This window comes from Epinephelus fuscoguttatus, linkage group LG6 (genome assembly GCF_011397635.1).
Source record: "Epinephelus fuscoguttatus linkage group LG6, E.fuscoguttatus.final_Chr_v1".
Classification (NCBI taxonomy): Eukaryota; Metazoa; Chordata; class Actinopteri; order Perciformes; family Serranidae; genus Epinephelus; species Epinephelus fuscoguttatus.
In genome coordinates this window covers 23,080,159-23,097,996 of record NC_064757.1, presented here as the reverse complement: position 1 = coordinate 23,097,996, position 17,838 = coordinate 23,080,159, and the positions used below count along the sequence as shown (strand labels likewise).

Sequence of the window (17,838 nt, the reverse complement as noted above, 5' to 3'; positions counted from 1 at the left end):
CAACCGGCCGCGGCAAATGAGAGGCACTTTAAGATGTCAGCTGTGACGCGGCTTCCCAGAGGGATGACTCAGTACAATAACACACAGACATGAGCCTTCATTACTGAATCTCGTCAATAACAACATTGTGAGCTGTTTCATAAGAGAATGACCTATGGCTATCAGCTATTTATAATAAAGAACAAAGTTTATCCTTGTTTTTTCCAAGTATAAGTGCTAAATAGAAAATACTGCAAATGATGCAACATACTGTCTTGCTAGATTGTTCTGCGGACTCCTACAGGCAGAATTATCCAGTGGTAACCCAATAGATGTATAAAAGGAAACATCAAAGAGCTGTAGGATGGTTTCAGTAGCCACATGTTTGCCAGATGTCAGAAATAAAGAGCCAAAGATTGACATCTGTGGTCAATAACGGCACTTTATTCAACCTGAGTGCCTTATGGGGAATACCGAACACAATTAAACAATATTGAGTGATTAGATCAAAGCCTGACTGCAGTTAAAATGGGAAACTTTGAGTAACAGAAAAGACAGAAAAGTTCACAGTAGTTTTCTACACATCACATTTAATGCTAGTGTCAAGTTCAGCTAATTCTGTATCATGTCTTCAATACAACAGTTCACAATATTTGCTCTGTATGGCAGCTGTAAGCCATGCAAGGCAGAAAATAAGTTACTTCCTATTTGTTCAGACTGTTACTTAAATCTGAAGGCTAAAATTGAATTACATCATTCATAAGTAAATACTTGAAGTCCTGTGCGACTGCTGCTTTGTGAGAAATCTGTGCCATTGATGCAAAACACCAGAAATCAGGCCAAGCCATCTGAGTCAGAACTGCAGCACCGAAGTTTCTGTTCAAACTGCACCACCTACAGGCGAGAGAAGTAACTGCTGCCACCATTTAGACCTGCAGATGTGCTCCATCAAAACAAGTAGAGCATTACTTCAGGTCTAAAAATGCTGAATAGCTGATGCACTCCAAAAATGTTTGTACCCTGAAGTGCTCTTCAGAAAAAAGGTAATTATGCATACAGAAAAAAATAACAGGTTACTCAACCAGGATCACAGATGAGAGAAATATATAAACTATAAAATCATATCTCTGCAGTGGAACATGTTTTGACCAAGTCATGTAAATGTGACAGACTTCCCCTACAGCAACTATCATTTCAAAGACACTGCATTAATAAATCTGCATTAGATTTTCCTGTATGACTTCAGTTTGTAAAGTAAAGCCCCCAACTCAAAAACATCAAATCAGTAAAATTTTATTTCCCAAATTTGTCATCATATAATTGCCAGTTATGGGAAAGGGGAAGCAATTATGTTAACCAATGAAAAAAATGCATTTTACAACACAATGTCGAAACTAATGAGCATATTTAAAAAAAGCAACACCAAAAAAACATGCACAATACAAGATGCAGCATATACACGGGTAAACTAAAATAAAAAAAGAAAGAAATGGAAACAGGTGTTGAGTGAAACTGCACAGGATGTTTGAAAGCAGTTTTATAACCATCGAAATATGGAATCATAAATTAAAAATTCTCGTCTTAAAAAACAAATTCCACAAGAGGAACATTCAAGAAGTTGTCCTTCAGTAGGGTCGCTCTCTACGCTCCTGACGATGGTCCCTAGAAAGAAGCACAACAGAAGTAAGCAACAATATTTGCTGTGTCAGGTTTTCACATAAATATTCAGTTCACAGGTTTGCTTTCGTTTGCTTTTTCAATGGCCTCAAGAGTTATAACATTTTTTTTATGCTCAGCAGTCCTGGAATTACTAATGGCATAGCAAAACAACATCTACTTGGTTAACATGAGTTGTAATTCTACCTCATGTCCATCTTGCCACCTGGTGGGCCCATTCCTCTTCCACCTCTGCCACCCATTCGGTCCATGGGTGGTCCTCCACGCCCGGCCCCACGGAAACCTCCCCTATCCATTCCACCGCGTCCTCTGAATCCGCCACGGTCGCCTCCCCAACCTCCACGGAAACCTCCGGGGCCACCTGGACCCCCAGCTCCTGCTGGGCCACCACGGTCCATACCTCTGCCTCCACGCATTCCCATTCCACCTCTGCCTCTGTCACCGCCGGGGGGGAATGGAGGGCCACCGCCTAACCCTTCTGGTTTGGGGGCTTTGCACTGGTTACACTCCATCCTCCAGGCAAAGTTCTGGTTGCTGCAACCCCTGGGAACACAGAGCATTAAATAAATTACAAACTAATAAAAACAACAAAAAAGGCACTTGAGAAGACACTTAATTGTGAAGTAATACATACGGGTTAGGACACTCCCAGTCTCCAGCTCTCTGCTGCATGTTGCCTCCTGTGGGTCCACCTCTGCCCATACCACGAGGACCTCCACGTGGGACAAACCCGCCACGGTCTCCTCCACGGCCCATCATACCTAGTAAGAAAATGACAGCATTTATAATCATAAGGCTGTATTCCAATTTTTTCCAGCTACTCAAAAGGCATTTGACTGGCAATTTTTCACTAAAGGAAAAAAATAATAATAATAAAAATAAATAAATAAATACATTTTTCACTAAAAGGACAGCTTCCATGTAATACAGGGTTCAAACTGTTCTGCAACTTGTAAAGCCAACAGGCAGGCATTTCATAGAGACCAATGTCAAATCACATAAACACCTGACGGTGAACAATCGTGCAAATATGCTCTATAACAGTCTCAGACTAACAAATAGTGATGACATTTACCTCCACGACCCATCATGCCATCTCGCATGGGCATGCCACCCCTCATTCCACCCATCATGGGCTTACGGCGTGCCATGGAGACCTTCAGCCTTCGGCCTTGGAACTCCTTTCCTACAATTTAAGATAATTATATTAGTTAATGGAATAATAACAGTTGCTTTTAGATACATGTATGTTTGTGTGATTCTCTTCAAATGTGATGTGCACGATCAATAATATGTACCATCAAAATGCTCCACAGCTGCTTTGGCAAAGACTGGCTCTTCATAGGACAGGGTGGCATCTCCCTTGGGCTTTCCTGAGTCCTTGTCCGTGTATATGTTAATGGCAGGCTGGCCAAGTCTACGGTTAATCTGGACACAAAGAAAATTAATTTTATTTAGTTTAGTTTGCACATTAGTTTCACTTTCACCAACATTCACAGTGATGAGCTATTCTCACCCTGAGGGGGCCAACATGTTTAAAGAATTCAGCCATCTCTTCCAGGTTAGCCTTCTCAGTCAATCCTGTGATGTAGATCGTGCAGTTCTCAGAGTCATCCTGCTCCTCAGGGCGTCCTATAAAAATGGGAAAGAATTTAAATATACAGAAAAAACCTTCCCATATACCATTTCAGGAAAATTACTCTGTATATAGGGTTGTAAAATGGGTCTAGTGGGACTGCTTACCCATTTCACGGTCATCGCTGTTCATAGGTCCTGTAGTCCATCAGTCGTGGGGGAGAGAAACAGATTGAGAGAAGTCAGTGTGTGCAACTGAAGCTTATTGTACAACACCTGAGGGGTACTACAAAAGATAACACAGACACTTCCTTTAAGACGCTGTCAGTATCGGGAGGTTGAAAATGGCACCTTATGGTATACCACAATTTCCACAAGTGATATATTGAATTGAAAATAGAACACCTCAGACCCTTTGGCAAATAACTGTGTGTCATTCAAAAAGCCTCTAAGACCAGTAAGAAATCCTCAAAAAACCCAGAATTCGGCTTGTGAGATTTGATAAAAGCAGTAACACACATTTGAGTGGAAAATTTGTCATTAACCTGTCAAAAACTCTGTCGAACCATAAGCAGTGACTGAATTATACCAAGTACCGTACCCCAGAGAAAATGGTCTCAGGCATTGAAAAAAAATCCCCAATATTTTCAAATGTGTTCATGTAAATAAATTTTGCATACCACAATGTAAGACACATCAATACTCAAAGCATATTTGCTCAAAAAGTTTAAGGCTTTGAAAGGACTAACCAGTGTAATACTCGTTAACTTACCACCAGGCTTACTGAAGCCACCTCTGTCTCCAGCGCTGCTATGGGGGAATAAATGGAGATATGAAGGCGACTTCCCTTTTACAGCCACTTCCATGGCTCGAGCAAAGTGGCTTGATTGAGGGAGTAAAACATTCTAACTAACCCTACAGCAAGTTAAAACTCCCCAAAATTATAAACACACAATCCAGTTGAGGAGGTAACAATTAACTATGTGCCATTCCTTAGCTAGCTGAGTACAACTTCAGTGACAGTTTTCAGTAGTGGATACATTTGTGCAAAAATATGAATGACTAACATATTTTCACTGCCTCTGAAAATGTGACAAAACCCAAACATTTGTACACAGGGAGAAATATTTCAGATGCATTGATGGCAAACATAGTTGTACCCAGAAACAAGCCATCGCCCCAATAACATTAGTCCTAACAATGATACACCTGAATCAGATATGTACAAGTTTAAAAAAAAAATATAGACACAATGCATCTGAAATTTCACAAGATGAGGTGATCACATTCACCAGATAATAAAACAAAAAAAAATTACAATTATACAATTGTTCAAGACAAATCAACACCAAACATAAAATTCTACAGTGTTTACCAGGGTTATCTTAAATCAAAAACAAAGACTTTCAGGTGAATTAATATACCCATCATGCTTAAATAAACCACCATCCTCAGTTCTTGAAAAAAGGCAGACCCCGAATCTTTGTTTTAGCTCCCTCCTGTTGCTTAAGCTGGTGGATCTGTACTGAGTACAGATACTTTTTAGAGAATAGATGGTTTTAAATGGCTCTCACTGTTACCTGTACGGTATAAATGTGACAAAGCATGTTAAAAAAGTGCTCAAAAGAATGTGATCAAACATTTGTATTCCAAACCACAAAAACAATTTCAAACATTTCAAAATGACATAATGTGCCCACTGCCCCCCGTACACAAAATTATACCTGTGCAAAGCTAAGATTACTCTAAAAGGAAAACTGAACTACAAAAACATCTATGCTTACTCTTAATATATAAATATATTTATGGTTATATTCCTATTTATATAATTTGTTTATGCATTATTGTCTTACCTCTACTTCGATAACACGGCAGAGTTGCTTGATTAGAGTCCTGTATCATAACATCCATTGAAAAGCCTACAAACTGTGTTTGTGTGTATGTGTATTAGTTGCAATAAAACCAGAAAAAAAAAAGAGGTCATGCAGAACTATTACTTTAGAGAGGTTTAGACTGGTGTACCAGAAAAGTACTATAAAATGAACACCTGGAATAACAGCTGAGAATTCACTTGCCATTTAAACCCAAAACTAATGGTTCATGATTTAAAGGATCAAAGGCTCTTTCCCAAAATGAAATCCTAAAAATAAATACAGGTGAGATATATATATATATATATATATATATATATATATATATATATATATATATATATATATATATATATAGCAGGTGCCTCTGTAGTATTTTGGAAACCAAATGTTCTCATTCAAAAATATTACGTTTTTCATCTTTTCAGAATTTAGTTTTACAGTGGCGGCAACCTAAACCAAAACAAATGTACAGTACAACCACTGTTCACTTGAACATCCTTGGCCTCTCTTAGTAACTCTTATAATTCCTTTCCAGGAGAGCTGAATGTCAGTTATCTGATTTGGGGTTGGGTTTTCAGCTACAGAGAACAGCTAACAGGGAACAAACCGTTCAAATGCCCAATCTGCATCAAGAGCAAATTTGATCTGAATGAGGGAACCAGAGTAAATGTGTCAAGGACCAACTCAATTAAGTTCTAACTTCACCATCATGAAGAACACACACCTACATACAATACAAAAAAATAACACACAAATGCCAGTTCTTGTAGCCAGGGTGAGATTAGAGTGCATCACACTACACCAAAATCCGATGACTGATTTTATGTGCAATCCCTGGAGCAGTCCTAAGATATTGTTACAGTGAACAAATCAAATATGTCTGTGTACACAGCCTTAACAGTTTTTTTTCCCCTTCAACCTTGTTAAGGAGGGGTGACACCACAACACAATGCAAGTACACGTCTTGCAAATAAAAAAGTGGGTTTGTTAAAAAATTATGGGTGTTTTGTATCAAATTTGCTCTCAATGAGTTTTTAAAACCTTAATTCAAGTTTACAGTTTTCACAGATAACTTGGATCTGTATTGAGATACTGACCACAAAAACCCCATTTGAAAGATTCAAGAACCTCTTTTACTACTATACATGGCATCCAGTGATAAATTCTGATCATCTTTCAGGACCAATGATGGAGCTACAAGCAGAAAACTGACTCAGAAATTCAAGAGAAAGATGTCATTTCCTTCGTCGCACTGTTGTTGATGCAAGTTATTACTGAGGTCAAAAGTACCATCTGCATATTTGACTCTGCTTTGTCCGGTGTAATTTTTTGGCATTACTTTCTCAGGGCAGTTAAATGAGGACACATACTTGTCCCTGGGAACAGCCTTGCAAAACCCAACCATAAAGTGAAAACACAAGCGAATGTATTCCTGAGTAATAAGGGTAAAAACCTTTTCCAAATGAAATGTACTGACCCAAATATAGCACTCAAAACTGCATTTGAAATGCAACAGAATGTACTGAATAAAGCCTGTGTCTATTTGTAAATTCCTTAAAATGTAAGTGTTATGTTGTAAGGTCTTGAAGGACACAGTTAATTTTTGTTTAAGGACTCCAGCATCTCAATAAATGGGGCTGATCTGCAGGATTTGAGCAACTGCTAATTGCATTCTTCTTGTAGCATTTATTTAAGTGCGACACTTTAGAGGAAATCATGCACCTTTGTGGAAAACTGGTTTAATCTACATCTACACCAAGACGGTGTTTCAACCTTCCTTAAGGAAACCCATTAGAATTTTGGTAATGTGTGGATGCAATACGATTCTATCAAATACCCTGACCAATCCTGAAATATTTAACTTCAAGTATCCTAAAACTTTGATACTGGCTCATAATCAATTGATGTTCTAGGATATAAACTGTTCAACCTAAATGTTTATGCACAGGTCTCTGATCAAAATCAACTTTGATTAAAAAAGGGACAAACCTTTTTCTTACCTTGGGCAAAATTAGGGGCAGGGCTGAGAGAAACTGAATAAAAATTGCTACTATTGCTACCAATGTTGACATGTACTTCAGCTTCCATCGTGGACATCAGGCATTGCAGGAGAACCCAAAGATTTATCAGCACTGATTGCTGATAGATCTTGGCTATCCCATATTACAAGAGAGTAAAGTTGCATAAATTGCTGGTATCCCTACTGTTTCTGATGGTCTTCTTCTCAGCCCTGCCCCAAGTGGCCACAGCACCTGTAGAATCAAAATACATGAGGTTAGGCGCTAAGGAAAGACACTTACCCCATGCCACGGCCCATGCCTCCACGCCCACGATGCATCATTCCACCTCGATCAAAGCCGTCCCTGCCAGGGCCCCTGCTGTCCCCTGACCCAGGGTACCTTGAGGGCTCAGAGCCAGAATAACCAGAACCTCCACCCTGGCCATCCTGTCTGTAATTATCTACAAAACAGGAGCACAAACGCATCAAAGTATGTTTACAGTGACTTTAAACTGACATGTATCAATGAATATTAGAAAACAGTAGTTAGACATGGGTGAGCAAAACTTACTGTAATGGTTGGACTGGTTGTAACTGGGAGGTCCACCTTGCTGGCTGTACTGGTTGGTTGGAGGCTGACCATAGGAACCAGAAGCTTGAGGAGGGTAAGCAGGAGGAGCCTGTTGCTGCTGCTGGCCCTGCTGCTGGTATCCCTGCTGCTGGCCGTAACTTGCCGCCTGGGCCTGGTAGCCAGACTGTTGCTGGCCGTATGCTGCTGGCTGGGAGTAGCTACTTTGGTTGTAACTTGCTGGCTGGCTATTAGCATTGTAACTGATAGAGACAAACAAAGAGAGAGCAAAGAGTAAGACAATGAGTATGTTTTTGTGGAATTCACTTGTTATTTATTTCTAGCTGAGGGAAACATACCTCTGCGGTGCAGTAGGAGCAGCCTGCTGGCCATAACCAGGGTAGGCAGACTGGGCAGTATACCCTGGCTGAGAGCCATAAGACTGGGAAGCAGCCGGGGCAGCAGCAGCAGGAGTACTGTCATAACCAGCAGTTCCGTAACCCTGGGTTGACTGGGAGTAGCTGTGAGTGGTAGACTGGGCAGCAGGATAGCCAGCTGTGGGAAAACACAATAGTCTCTGAAACAAGAATCTCCAGGCAGCAGACCAACCTGATAAGTAATTTTCAAACATTAGGATTCTATGTACAGATTTATTCACCACTGAACAGATTTGAATGTTCAGGTATATTACCTACATCCGCCGTACAATTAACTGATATGTTTAAGTACATGACTGTTCAAAATCTGATTTGGGCAGTCAGACTGAAAGACATCTATGGACTGCAGTCTAAATTAAAGTAACTCAATCGAAAATCAAATAGACTGTAAATCTAGATGTGGACGCCCTCTCTATATTGGGTTACTTCTATGTCTGATAGGATAAACATGATTCTGTTCCAATTCAGAGCTAGGAAAGTGTGTCAACAGGCAATTATGTTTGTTTAAAACAAATACCACTTTACACCCGGTTTGATTGACACTCAATTTTGCTCTGTCCAACCCCGCCCTTTGCATGCAGTTCTGAGCAGAACCAAATCAAAACTGGTCGAATGCACTGTTTTAAAAACCAACCTGATGCTGGCTGGCCATATGTAGATCCATACTGTTGTTGCTGCTGAGGGTAGCTTCCAGCGGCAGGTGTTGTCTGGGTGTAGCTGCCGTCAGCAGCAGCAGGTTGGGCATATGATCCATAATTCTGTTGACCATAGCTCTGCTGAAAAGAAAAAAAGAGCATGCTTTAGCTGCTAGGTAGATAACATCAACTGTACACTGAGTCTTGAGTAATTAATGTTTAAAAAGACGAATTCATATTGGTCACTCTAGCCATATATTTCCAAGTTTACCCTCCTAAAGTGTTGCAAACAGACTGTGTGCTGTGATTAAAATTTGTAAATCTAAATCACCCATTTCAGTCTTTTAAATACTTTCAGAATTAAAATGACAACTTTAACAATAAATCACAAGCCACACACAACACTCAAACACGTATGTTAATCTCACCTGTGCTGCAGACTGTCCATAGTTTTGAGAGGGTTGGGCAGCGTAGGAGGCATACCTGCAAAAACACAAATCGACATTTTAGCATAATAAAATACGTCAGAGTTTTCCTAAACTTCAGGTCCACTTCAAAACATTTCCTTAATGTACCCTTAGGTATTTGCGATGACCATTTTCACCAACCATCTAACACTTAAGAGTCACAAGGGTGGCCATTAACTCATTCGACCCTGATACAAACTTAATGTTACATAAAAGAATTATATTCAGTTGATTTTTTCACGAGTTAAGTTAAGTGAAGACTCTTACCCCTGCTGCGCACTGGTCTGGTTGTAGGAGCTGTAATCTGCTGTGGAAAAGTTACATGTTGGTTAGACCACGGCTGAGACACGGCTGAACAAAACCTTTGCGCGCCAGCAGCGATGCTAACGCTAGCAACACGCGACACCGGGCCGTCGCTAGGTCGCCATTCAACTACACCCATGTAGGTTAAGCCATTCATTAAACGAGACGATACTCAAAACACTGACTGAAGTAGGCAGGAATTATCAGAACATGCATTAAAAACTATTTTGCCACATTTCATAAACTAGCGTCCATAATTAACCTCAATATCAGCCGAAAAACATGCGGTAACGTTAGAAAATAGCGCAACGGCTCGATTAGCGAATGTTAGGCCTTGTGCCGGGCGCTAACTAACCGTAAGGACATTTTAATGTGCTATCGACCGACAAACTGCAGCAATGTCTTTTTTAAACAAACACAATCACTTAATTGCTTGAGATTAATAACACCATTTTGTCAAAATCAGTACAAAATATCACAATTTTCCACTTACCCGGAGCCGACGCCATTTTAGTGTGCCTACGTAGAACGACTGGACAAGGCTGGCTGCTCGAGCACCGTACTTCTCTTTGCGGGAGACAGGAAGTCTCGCGAGATGTGCGGACCCTTGCGTGAACAGCTAGACAAGTGGCAGTAAAATAAAATGAAGTGCAAAATAGGTGACATAAATCCGTCGGAATCAGTGGACTAACTGAGCAGTCCAAACCAATTTCTTTTTTCATGTCTTTGTAGAAATACATTGTTGGGATAAAACCGACGAATCATCTTAAAAGTCACTTTCTTAATCTTATTTATAATATTAAGGTAGTCATTAGATTTTCTTCCAGTCCGGGTCTGAATTGAGGTTATTCCAGAAGAAAACAATATGTAAGGCAGAGACTATTTCTTTGTTAAATAAAGCAGAAATAGCGAGTTATTATTGTTCTTTTTATTGGAGAAACAGATCAGCCAACAGTAACAACAGGTTCCACAGATAGTAAAGTCAATTCAGGTATATGAATGTATATTAATTGAAAGATGAATTGTTGTGGTTTATTCTTGTCTGCCTTGTAAGTCTTATTTTCTTCTTTTTTACTGCTAAGGGACCTCTTGTGGGTCTAAATTAAAGTTAGAATTACTTTGTGTGCATGAGGTATCATTTTACCTACATTTAATTAAAACATTCCCACAATTTGGTCACTTCATGCACGCAAGATAAGTGTATAGTCTAGTGACTTTGGTGATCTCTGACTTTTTGGTCTTTATTGAAATATCTTGACAGTCTGTTGTGAATTTTTTTCAAACATTCATGATACCCAAAATTTGAATTATATAAACTTTGCTCTCCTGACTTTTCATCTAGTCCTGTACATTGGTTTATGGCCAAATACCTTCAGAAAAAAAGGACACCGCAAATAGCCTCAGCTGTGCTTTGTGTCTAGTGCTAATAAGCAAATTTTAACATGCTAACACACTTAAACCAATTATTTAATTTAAAAAAGGCAATTACAAAGATTGGCAAGGTATTTAAAATACATAAAAAGAGCAGAAAACAAAACATTTTAGTGAGATTTAATGAAACAGGTGGGGTAGTAATTTATGAAAAAAAGAATATTAATTGATATTTTTATCTATTAATTAGGTCAGCTGTGTTAAGGCAGATATTCAGTGGCCTTGGCTGTCTGCATCTGGTGGAAGGTGATTTTACAGGTCAAACATAAAACAAACAATGGCTGCTTTGGTCGCAATGAGGTTATTGACAGCACTGCATTGGAACTGGACATCTTCAAATGCTTGTTTAGTGTGACCAACATTCCTACACCCGGAGAATCTCAATTTACTATCTCATGAAACAGAGATAACCAGCAAATCCTCTCTTTTCAGAAACTGGATCCAGAGAATTTGTGGCATTTTTTTGATAACTGACTTAAACAATAATTTATTGTTCAACAATTCATTATCAGAATTGATGACAAAGTAATTTCTGTCAATGTCATTATCCATTGACATGTCCATCAATTAACCCATGAATCCTGTCAGGACTGGCTGTCATATGATTCACTTTACACAAGACAATCTCAAATATTTAAGTGTAGTGATTTTGACTTTTATGCAAAGTACTGACACTGTGTCCTGTAGGTGGCGGCATAGAACCTTTACTCTAGTTTGCCAACTGCCAACAAACACAAAGAAGAAGAAGAAGACGTGACGTAGGACGGAAGTGTGCATTTGTTAGCCTTTAAATCAATATTTTCCAGGATTTTTCTATTTTAAAGAAAATTATTATTCACGTATTGAAGTAAAATAAAATATCAGGTACACTCGTTGGCTCGATGTGCGAGTACAGTCGGTGGCAGAGAGGATTTTTCAGCCCTAGCTGCAGTTGGGGATTAATATACTCCAGCATCCACTCTCAATATTGTGAGAAACAAACAGGGTTTATATCTGTATCCCTTTATTTTTGAAGGACGCTGTGCTTCTAATGAGCACAAACAGATGCATGTTTATCTGAATTATGCAACAAAAGGACAAGTGAGTGAAGAAGCTACAGCTAACCCTAAATAATGCTTCATCGTATGTTGTCAGTATGGTTCTGGTTTGGCTCGGATCGCCCTGGTTTCTGTCTGGGAACATGTTTATTGATAACACTCATGCTGCTGATGTATGCTGGGGGCATCCAGGCAAGTCTCAGCTTAGGTCCCGATGCAGACTTCCCAGGGGTCACAGGTAACTGTGTGTCTATCATGACCCATCTCACGAGTTTACATGCAAATCTCATAGTTAAATGTTCAGATCAAAGCACATAACGCATCTTATCTTCTTCTCTCCCTCCCCGTCAGATGTGTTTCTGTATGCTCTCAGTCATGATGAGTTGCCCTCTCTGTTGGTCAGTGTTGTTTTCCTGCTGATGGTTGGGCCCTGTGAGGAGCGTCGCTGGGGAACAGTCGCCTTCCTCGCCCTCTCTATCCTCACAATGATCATATTACCTCTTCTTTACGCGCTGGTCCTTTTTGTCGGTGGAGGTGAGGCGAGTCGGATCTGTGGTTACTCTGCCATCCAGCTGGCTCTGTTTGCAGCGCAGTGTCGTCAGGTGGCCCAGAGGAGGCTGCTCAGGTGTGTACCAGTCTGGTTTCTGCCCTGGCTTTTTCTGCTGGTTGGTCTACTTCTGCTGCCAGGGACACCTGCCCTGCTGCACTTCTGCACAATATTCATCGGACATAACTGTATCCTTTCATCATACGGTAATATGATGCTTGTGCTAAAATACATCTTCCCAGCAAATACAGTATAAATTTTGTTTTTAAAAGGTTGATTAGACCTCTCCTGAAGATTGTGTGGGTATAAACAGACTGCAGTCTTCTTTTCCTGTTAGTTTTGTTGAACATGTAGGCTTGAGACAACTTGCACCTTTTTCATTTTTTATTATTTCATAGAATTTGACAAAAATAATTCCCAGCCCAACTTCAATCTAAGCAGAGGTCTAATCAGCTGTAGTAATTGCAAACTACTGAACCACTAAATATTTAAACACAACTCTATCGATCTAAAGATCTAAGACCTTTTTCATGCACTCAATAGATATGTTTCTCTCAAACGTTGTTTTAGTGTGCACTTCTCCTTTTCCAAGACAGGCCATCCACATGAGAGGTGTGGCATACCAAGACACTGAAAACAGCATCATTTCTGCACAGGTGTGCCTTGGGATGGTCACAATACAATGCCACAGATGTCCCAAGTTTTGAGGGAGCGTTCCAGCGTACCTGTTGCCTGTGAACTTAATGTTCATATCACTACCATAAGCCGCCTCTGATGTTGTTTCCCTGAATTTGGCAGTACATCCAACCAGCCTCACACCTGTACAAGTTGGTTATGATGGCAAACTGCTGTCAGGTCAGCACCCTGGTGAGGAAGATAAGCATGCAGATGAGCTTCTCTTGGATGGTTTCTGACAGTTTGTGCAGTAATTTTTTGGATGTGCAAACCAGTTGTTGTATCAGCTGTTTTGGTAGCTGCTTTTAAACAGTCTTGCAGGTAAAGATTATGGATGTGGAGATCCTGAGCTGGTGTGGCCAAACTGCACATTTTAGATTGGCCTTTTAATGTGATCAGCACAAGACATACCTGTGTAGTAATGATGCTGTTTAATTAGCATCTTGATATGTCACACCAATCAGTTAGGTGGATTGTCTTGGAAAACTGACGTGCTCAATAACATGGATTTAACAAGTTTGAGACCAAAATTTTATCGAAATAACTACTGAGTGCATAAAAAGTCTTAAATCTTTAACTTAAAGATTGGTTCCAATTTCCAAAAAATTGGAACCAAAACCAAAGTGTTGCGTTTAAATTTTCATTCAGTACAGCTGCAGCTCTTTTAAAGATTTATATTGTATTGTTGTATCACCAATTATCTTTATTCCTGGATGCCCTTTTGTGTTTGTTTTGTTTCAGGCATTATGATTAAAATACAGTTACCTAGGTCAGTGGTTCCCAACTGGTGGGTCATGGGTCCATTCTAAATGGACCACAAGTGACTTGCAAATGTGTCAAGTTTGTTAAAAAAAAAAAAAAAAATACACTTTATATTTAAGTGCAGTACATTTCTGGTGCAGAGCTTTAATTTTGAAGTGCCCTTTTCTCCTGTAGAGTGAGTGAATAACAGACAGCTACTTGACAGAGACAGCAAACTAGCTAGACAACATGGCCAAACGCAAGTATGACACTGAATATTTTAAACTGTGTGGTCCTTGAGCTAATGACTACAGAGAAATCTGGACCCCGTGGCTGGACCAGTTGGGAGCCACTGATCTAGAAGACCCATAGTATAAGCGTAAGATTTGTTGCTAAGGTTTTGAGCTGAAGTGTGCCCTCCCCCACCAAATCTGTGATCTGTCAAGTCTTTCTTTGTAATACTTAATGTACCTCTCAGATCATCAGTCCTTCATTGGGACGTTACAGGAGCTGGAGGAGTCCAGAATCTTGGACCTCATTCCTGATTGGGCATATATCCGCATCTCAGCCAGGTTCAGGTTACCCACCTACACTACTGCACAGAGGTGTGGTTCATCTCGTTTTCATCTAAAGTCTCAATGAATACTCACACTCACCACCTGCATGCAGTGGCACATTTCATCATTTTAACTTCATCTGTTGACAAAGATCCAGATCAGCTTCTCAGATGATGCCTGTAGATCAGGCAGCTTCACCCCCCATGAGGGATCCATCTGTTTTGAACCACCACCCGTGGGTGGATCCAGTGCCCGCCTGGATAATGAAAGAGTCTGCTGCACTGACTGAGGCTGAGGTTTTGGAGGAACAGATGCTGAGGGCAGGAATACTGGCGTCATTACAGGATGCTCCTGACAACCCTGATGCAAAAGTAGAGGTGCCCAAATCCTCCGTCTCCTCTCTGCGGTCAGTATGTAACATCATATTAGGGTCAAAGAAAATATCGATCCACTTGAGTTTTATATGTTTTGTGATACTGTATTGATTCTCAAAAACACTATAGATATTTAATTAATAATGTACAGGCACTGGTTCATTTTGTGTTGTGTTTAAACCCCTGAGTCCTAGGAAGCAGTTTCAGTCTTCCACTCCACCTATGAAACAGGCAGAGTTATACAGGACTCACTGCTATCTCCTAAAGACAGATTTTAAAGAAACGCAATGCCTTGCTTACAGTTTCTTAGTATATTGAACTGTAACCCCTGTATCATGCTTTGTACTGTATTGCCAGATTCCTGCCAAAACAAAATGTAAATCATATTGGATTTTTGTGAATGACTAGATATGTTTTGTTAAACTCCTCACTTATTCCCACATAGTTTTATTTTTTACTAAAAGACCAATGTTTCCTCTCAGACTCCAGCAGCTGGAGAAGATGGGCTTCCCCACAGAGAAAGCTGTGGTAGCATTAGCAGCCTCAAAACAGCTAGATGGCGCCATTTCTCTGCTCATTGATGACAGCGTCGGAGAACAGGCTGTGGTGGTATCAAAAGGGAAGAGCCCTGTGCAGCCGCAGAGCACCTAGACGACCTCACACTCCTGGACAGAAACAGGAGTTGCTCCTGTGCAGTAAACCAGACTTACATTATGCTTGGATTTTGCTGAGCTTCAAGATTAGTTTTTCCCTGTGGGCTACTTTTAGAACTAATTTAATGATCAAAATTTATGGGGGGTGGAAAGACTGTGCTGTTCTTTTTCCACGACTGTGAATCTAATCAAGTGTGGATGCAAACCTGATGGCTTTGGAGACAGTTTCTGTATCTGCACGTGTACATTAGAAAGAGGGGATGTCATTTATTTATGCTGTAATCATGTTTAATGAACACTGGTGTAACACAAATAAAGACAGAGGTGGCATGTTTAAAAAAAAAACAATGAACATTATTTTATTACACCAATCATCTAGACAGGATTATCTTAACACAATAACACATTTGCAAGAAATGAATGAAATATGAAATGGTTACACAACAGCATACAAAATAAGATACATTTGATCATTTTAAATAGTTTCACAATAAGTTTGATATAAGATGAAAAAACAGTTATCAAGTCTTTTCATCAAGACAGTTTCAACAGTGGTAAAAATATGTTCAAGTTCCATTAACAGGTTTGCTTTTTCCTCTGTGTGTGTGTTTAAGATCTTGAAATAGACGACCAGTTTGCAGAGTCGTTTCCTTTTTTTAAACATGGTTTGTTTCCAGAATACAACATAATTCATGACTGTTTCCATTGATATGCTACCAAACCCAAATGTTTGTGCTTTTCTGCACAGATTAAATGTAAATATACTATTGTACATTAAATCACTTTTCAGTGTGTACTTTAAAGGGGGGGAAACACTCACACCAGAAAACTACAAATCACTGTTAGCAACACATATCTCAGTTAGAGTAGAGATGACTTCATCTTTTTAGTGCACTACATAACATTGAGTTAAACAATATGATAGAAGTATAACAAAATTAATACTAGAAGAAGAGGTTTGTTTGTGTAATTGTGTCCTGCAAACTGTACATGCTCAATATACTTAAATAGTGGAATCTCTTCAGATTGCAGTTACATTGTGAAAGCAATACAAACGCAAATCCAGTCTGTTTTCTCACAGCTGATTCCCCCTTTAACTGATTACTCTAAATGACCCTTATTGTCCAGAGTTAACTGTAACTCGAGGAGCACCACAGAAGATTCAGATTTTACTTTTTTCAAACATTACACATCTTTATTCTGAGGCTTCACTGCTGCAGCCAGAGAAATAAGACACAGGAGGGGCTGCTGGGTGTGTTATGTACAGACAAGTGTTTGGTTATGGCAATGGGTGGGGGTCAAACTAGTTCTCAGGTTCCCGATGGAGGAGGGCATTGTGGAGTAACAGTGGAGTTTCCCTGAGGTGTCCCCCATCCTAAATCTGACGCAAAGCCCAGAGCGGGTGTCAGATAAGGTCTAAATCTGTTGAGTGCCGATGAGACCTATAGGTGGGGGAGTCAACCCAGCCTGTGATCCTCAGGGTGAGCAGGGGAAGGGGGGCTACTTCCCTCGAACCTTGGTGTTGGAGGACAGAGGAGAAGCAAGTCGATATGGAAGCGCACCTGCTCGCTTATCTCTGTAGAAACTAGGGGAGGCTGTGCCAAACGGTCCATCCCCAGACCCTAGATCAGGCTCTGTTGAAGAAAGACAGCAGTTGGAACGGGGCCTCCCTGTCCATCAGTGTGTGTGGACATGTAGTACTAATCCAAGTCTACTCTGATGTAGCTGTTAACCTGGAGGGTGGGGTGGGTGGGCTCTTATTTTGATTGGACACCAGCTGCCCAGATTTAAATCAAAATTATTAACTTAGTCAGAACGTTCAAAGGATTTATCAAACCTTTGCTTGATTCTGTTGTAATGTGCCTGGCTAGCAGGGCTGCAACGATTATTTTCCTCATCAATAGATTTGTATATTTTTTTCCCTGTAGATTAACTGTGCGTTCCAATACCCATACTACCATACTATATAGTATGCCAGAAAAATATTTAGTATGTCCAAATACATAGTATGTCAAATGCAGTATGCCAAAAATACCAGGATGTACTTTTCCTGCTATTTTGACCCACAATCCTCTGCACAGCGGATGATATATCACATTGACTGAGCTGCAAATAGATGACAGCTTAACAGCTCATTGACAGCGTATTACGAGCTGTTAGAAATTGCAGTGTTGGATGACAGCATATTCAAGTGACTGAAGGCCAATGGAAGAGTAATAATAGGAATATTAATTGCTCAACTGAGTAAAATAATTAGAAATATAACCTACAACAAAAGGGCATAAGTATGAAATAACAGTGACAGAGAA

The 17,838-nt window shown here is 40.0% G+C and overlaps 3 protein-coding genes across 8 annotated transcripts in view; 1 reads left to right on the top strand and 2 right to left on the bottom strand.

Annotated features, from left to right (window-relative positions):
• Positions 1–1,256: 1,256 nt before the first annotated feature.
• Positions 1,257–10,098, bottom strand: ewsr1b (EWS RNA-binding protein 1b). Of its 5 annotated transcripts, none has more exons than XM_049577693.1 (15): positions 10,008–10,098; positions 9,479–9,518; positions 9,173–9,227; positions 8,744–8,885; positions 8,032–8,227; positions 7,676–7,935; positions 7,406–7,565; positions 4,004–4,041; positions 3,400–3,429; positions 3,173–3,288; positions 2,955–3,084; positions 2,732–2,842; positions 2,291–2,417; positions 1,843–2,199; positions 1,257–1,641 (listed from the first exon to the last, which is right to left on the bottom strand). In XM_049577693.1, exons 1-15 carry the CDS (start codon positions 10,021–10,023, stop codon positions 1,605–1,607), a joined length of 1,815 nt encoding a protein of 604 aa, XP_049433650.1. In that variant the 5' UTR covers positions 10,024–10,098; the 3' UTR covers positions 1,257–1,604. The 5 variants fall into 5 exon arrangements, with proteins under 5 accessions (XP_049433650.1, XP_049433652.1, XP_049433651.1 ...); XM_049577695.1 differs by having other exon boundaries at positions 4,004–4,038; XM_049577694.1 differs by having other exon boundaries at positions 8,744–8,882.
• A 1,597-nt stretch (positions 10,099–11,695) lies between these two features.
• rhbdd3 (rhomboid domain containing 3) lies at positions 11,696–16,187 on the top strand. Its single transcript, XM_049577700.1, has 5 exons — positions 11,696–12,220; positions 12,334–12,717; positions 14,424–14,550; positions 14,654–14,908; positions 15,359–16,187. The coding sequence occupies exons 1-5, from the start codon at positions 12,058–12,060 to the stop codon at positions 15,525–15,527; spliced, it is 1,098 nt and encodes a 365-aa protein (XP_049433657.1). The 5' UTR covers positions 11,696–12,057; the 3' UTR covers positions 15,528–16,187.
• The window catches only part of emid1 (EMI domain containing 1), a 72,907-nt gene continuing 70,660 nt past the window's right edge, over positions 15,592–17,838 (bottom strand). The window contains exon 16 of one of the 2 annotated variants that reach the window (XM_049577698.1): positions 15,592–17,163. In XM_049577698.1, coding sequence (XP_049433655.1) covers positions 17,030–17,163 — 134 coding nt within the window. In that variant the 3' untranslated portion in view covers positions 15,592–17,029. The remainder of the gene's footprint in view (positions 17,164–17,838) is intronic. The other variant, XM_049577699.1, reaches the window with a different exon arrangement.

Bases quoted from the DNA above. Each gene is read 5' to 3' on its own strand.
- ewsr1b (XM_049577693.1), bottom strand. The intron at 7,566-7,675 runs GTAAGTTTTGCT...CCTGTTTTGTAG, and splicing joins CAACCAGTCCAACCATTACA to ATAATTACAGACAGGATGGC. The intron at 4,042-7,405 runs GTAAGTGTCTTT...ATTCCCCCATAG, and splicing joins GGCATGGGCCGTGGCATGGG to CAGCGCTGGAGACAGAGGTG.
- rhbdd3 (XM_049577700.1), top strand. From the start codon at position 12,058: ATGCTTCATCGTATGTTGTCAGTATGGTTCTGGTTTGGCTCGGATCGC. The intron at 14,551-14,653 runs GTGTGGTTCATC...CTGTTGACAAAG, and splicing joins ACCTACACTACTGCACAGAG to ATCCAGATCAGCTTCTCAGA. The intron at 14,909-15,358 runs GTCAGTATGTAA...GTTTCCTCTCAG, and splicing joins TCCTCCGTCTCCTCTCTGCG to ACTCCAGCAGCTGGAGAAGA.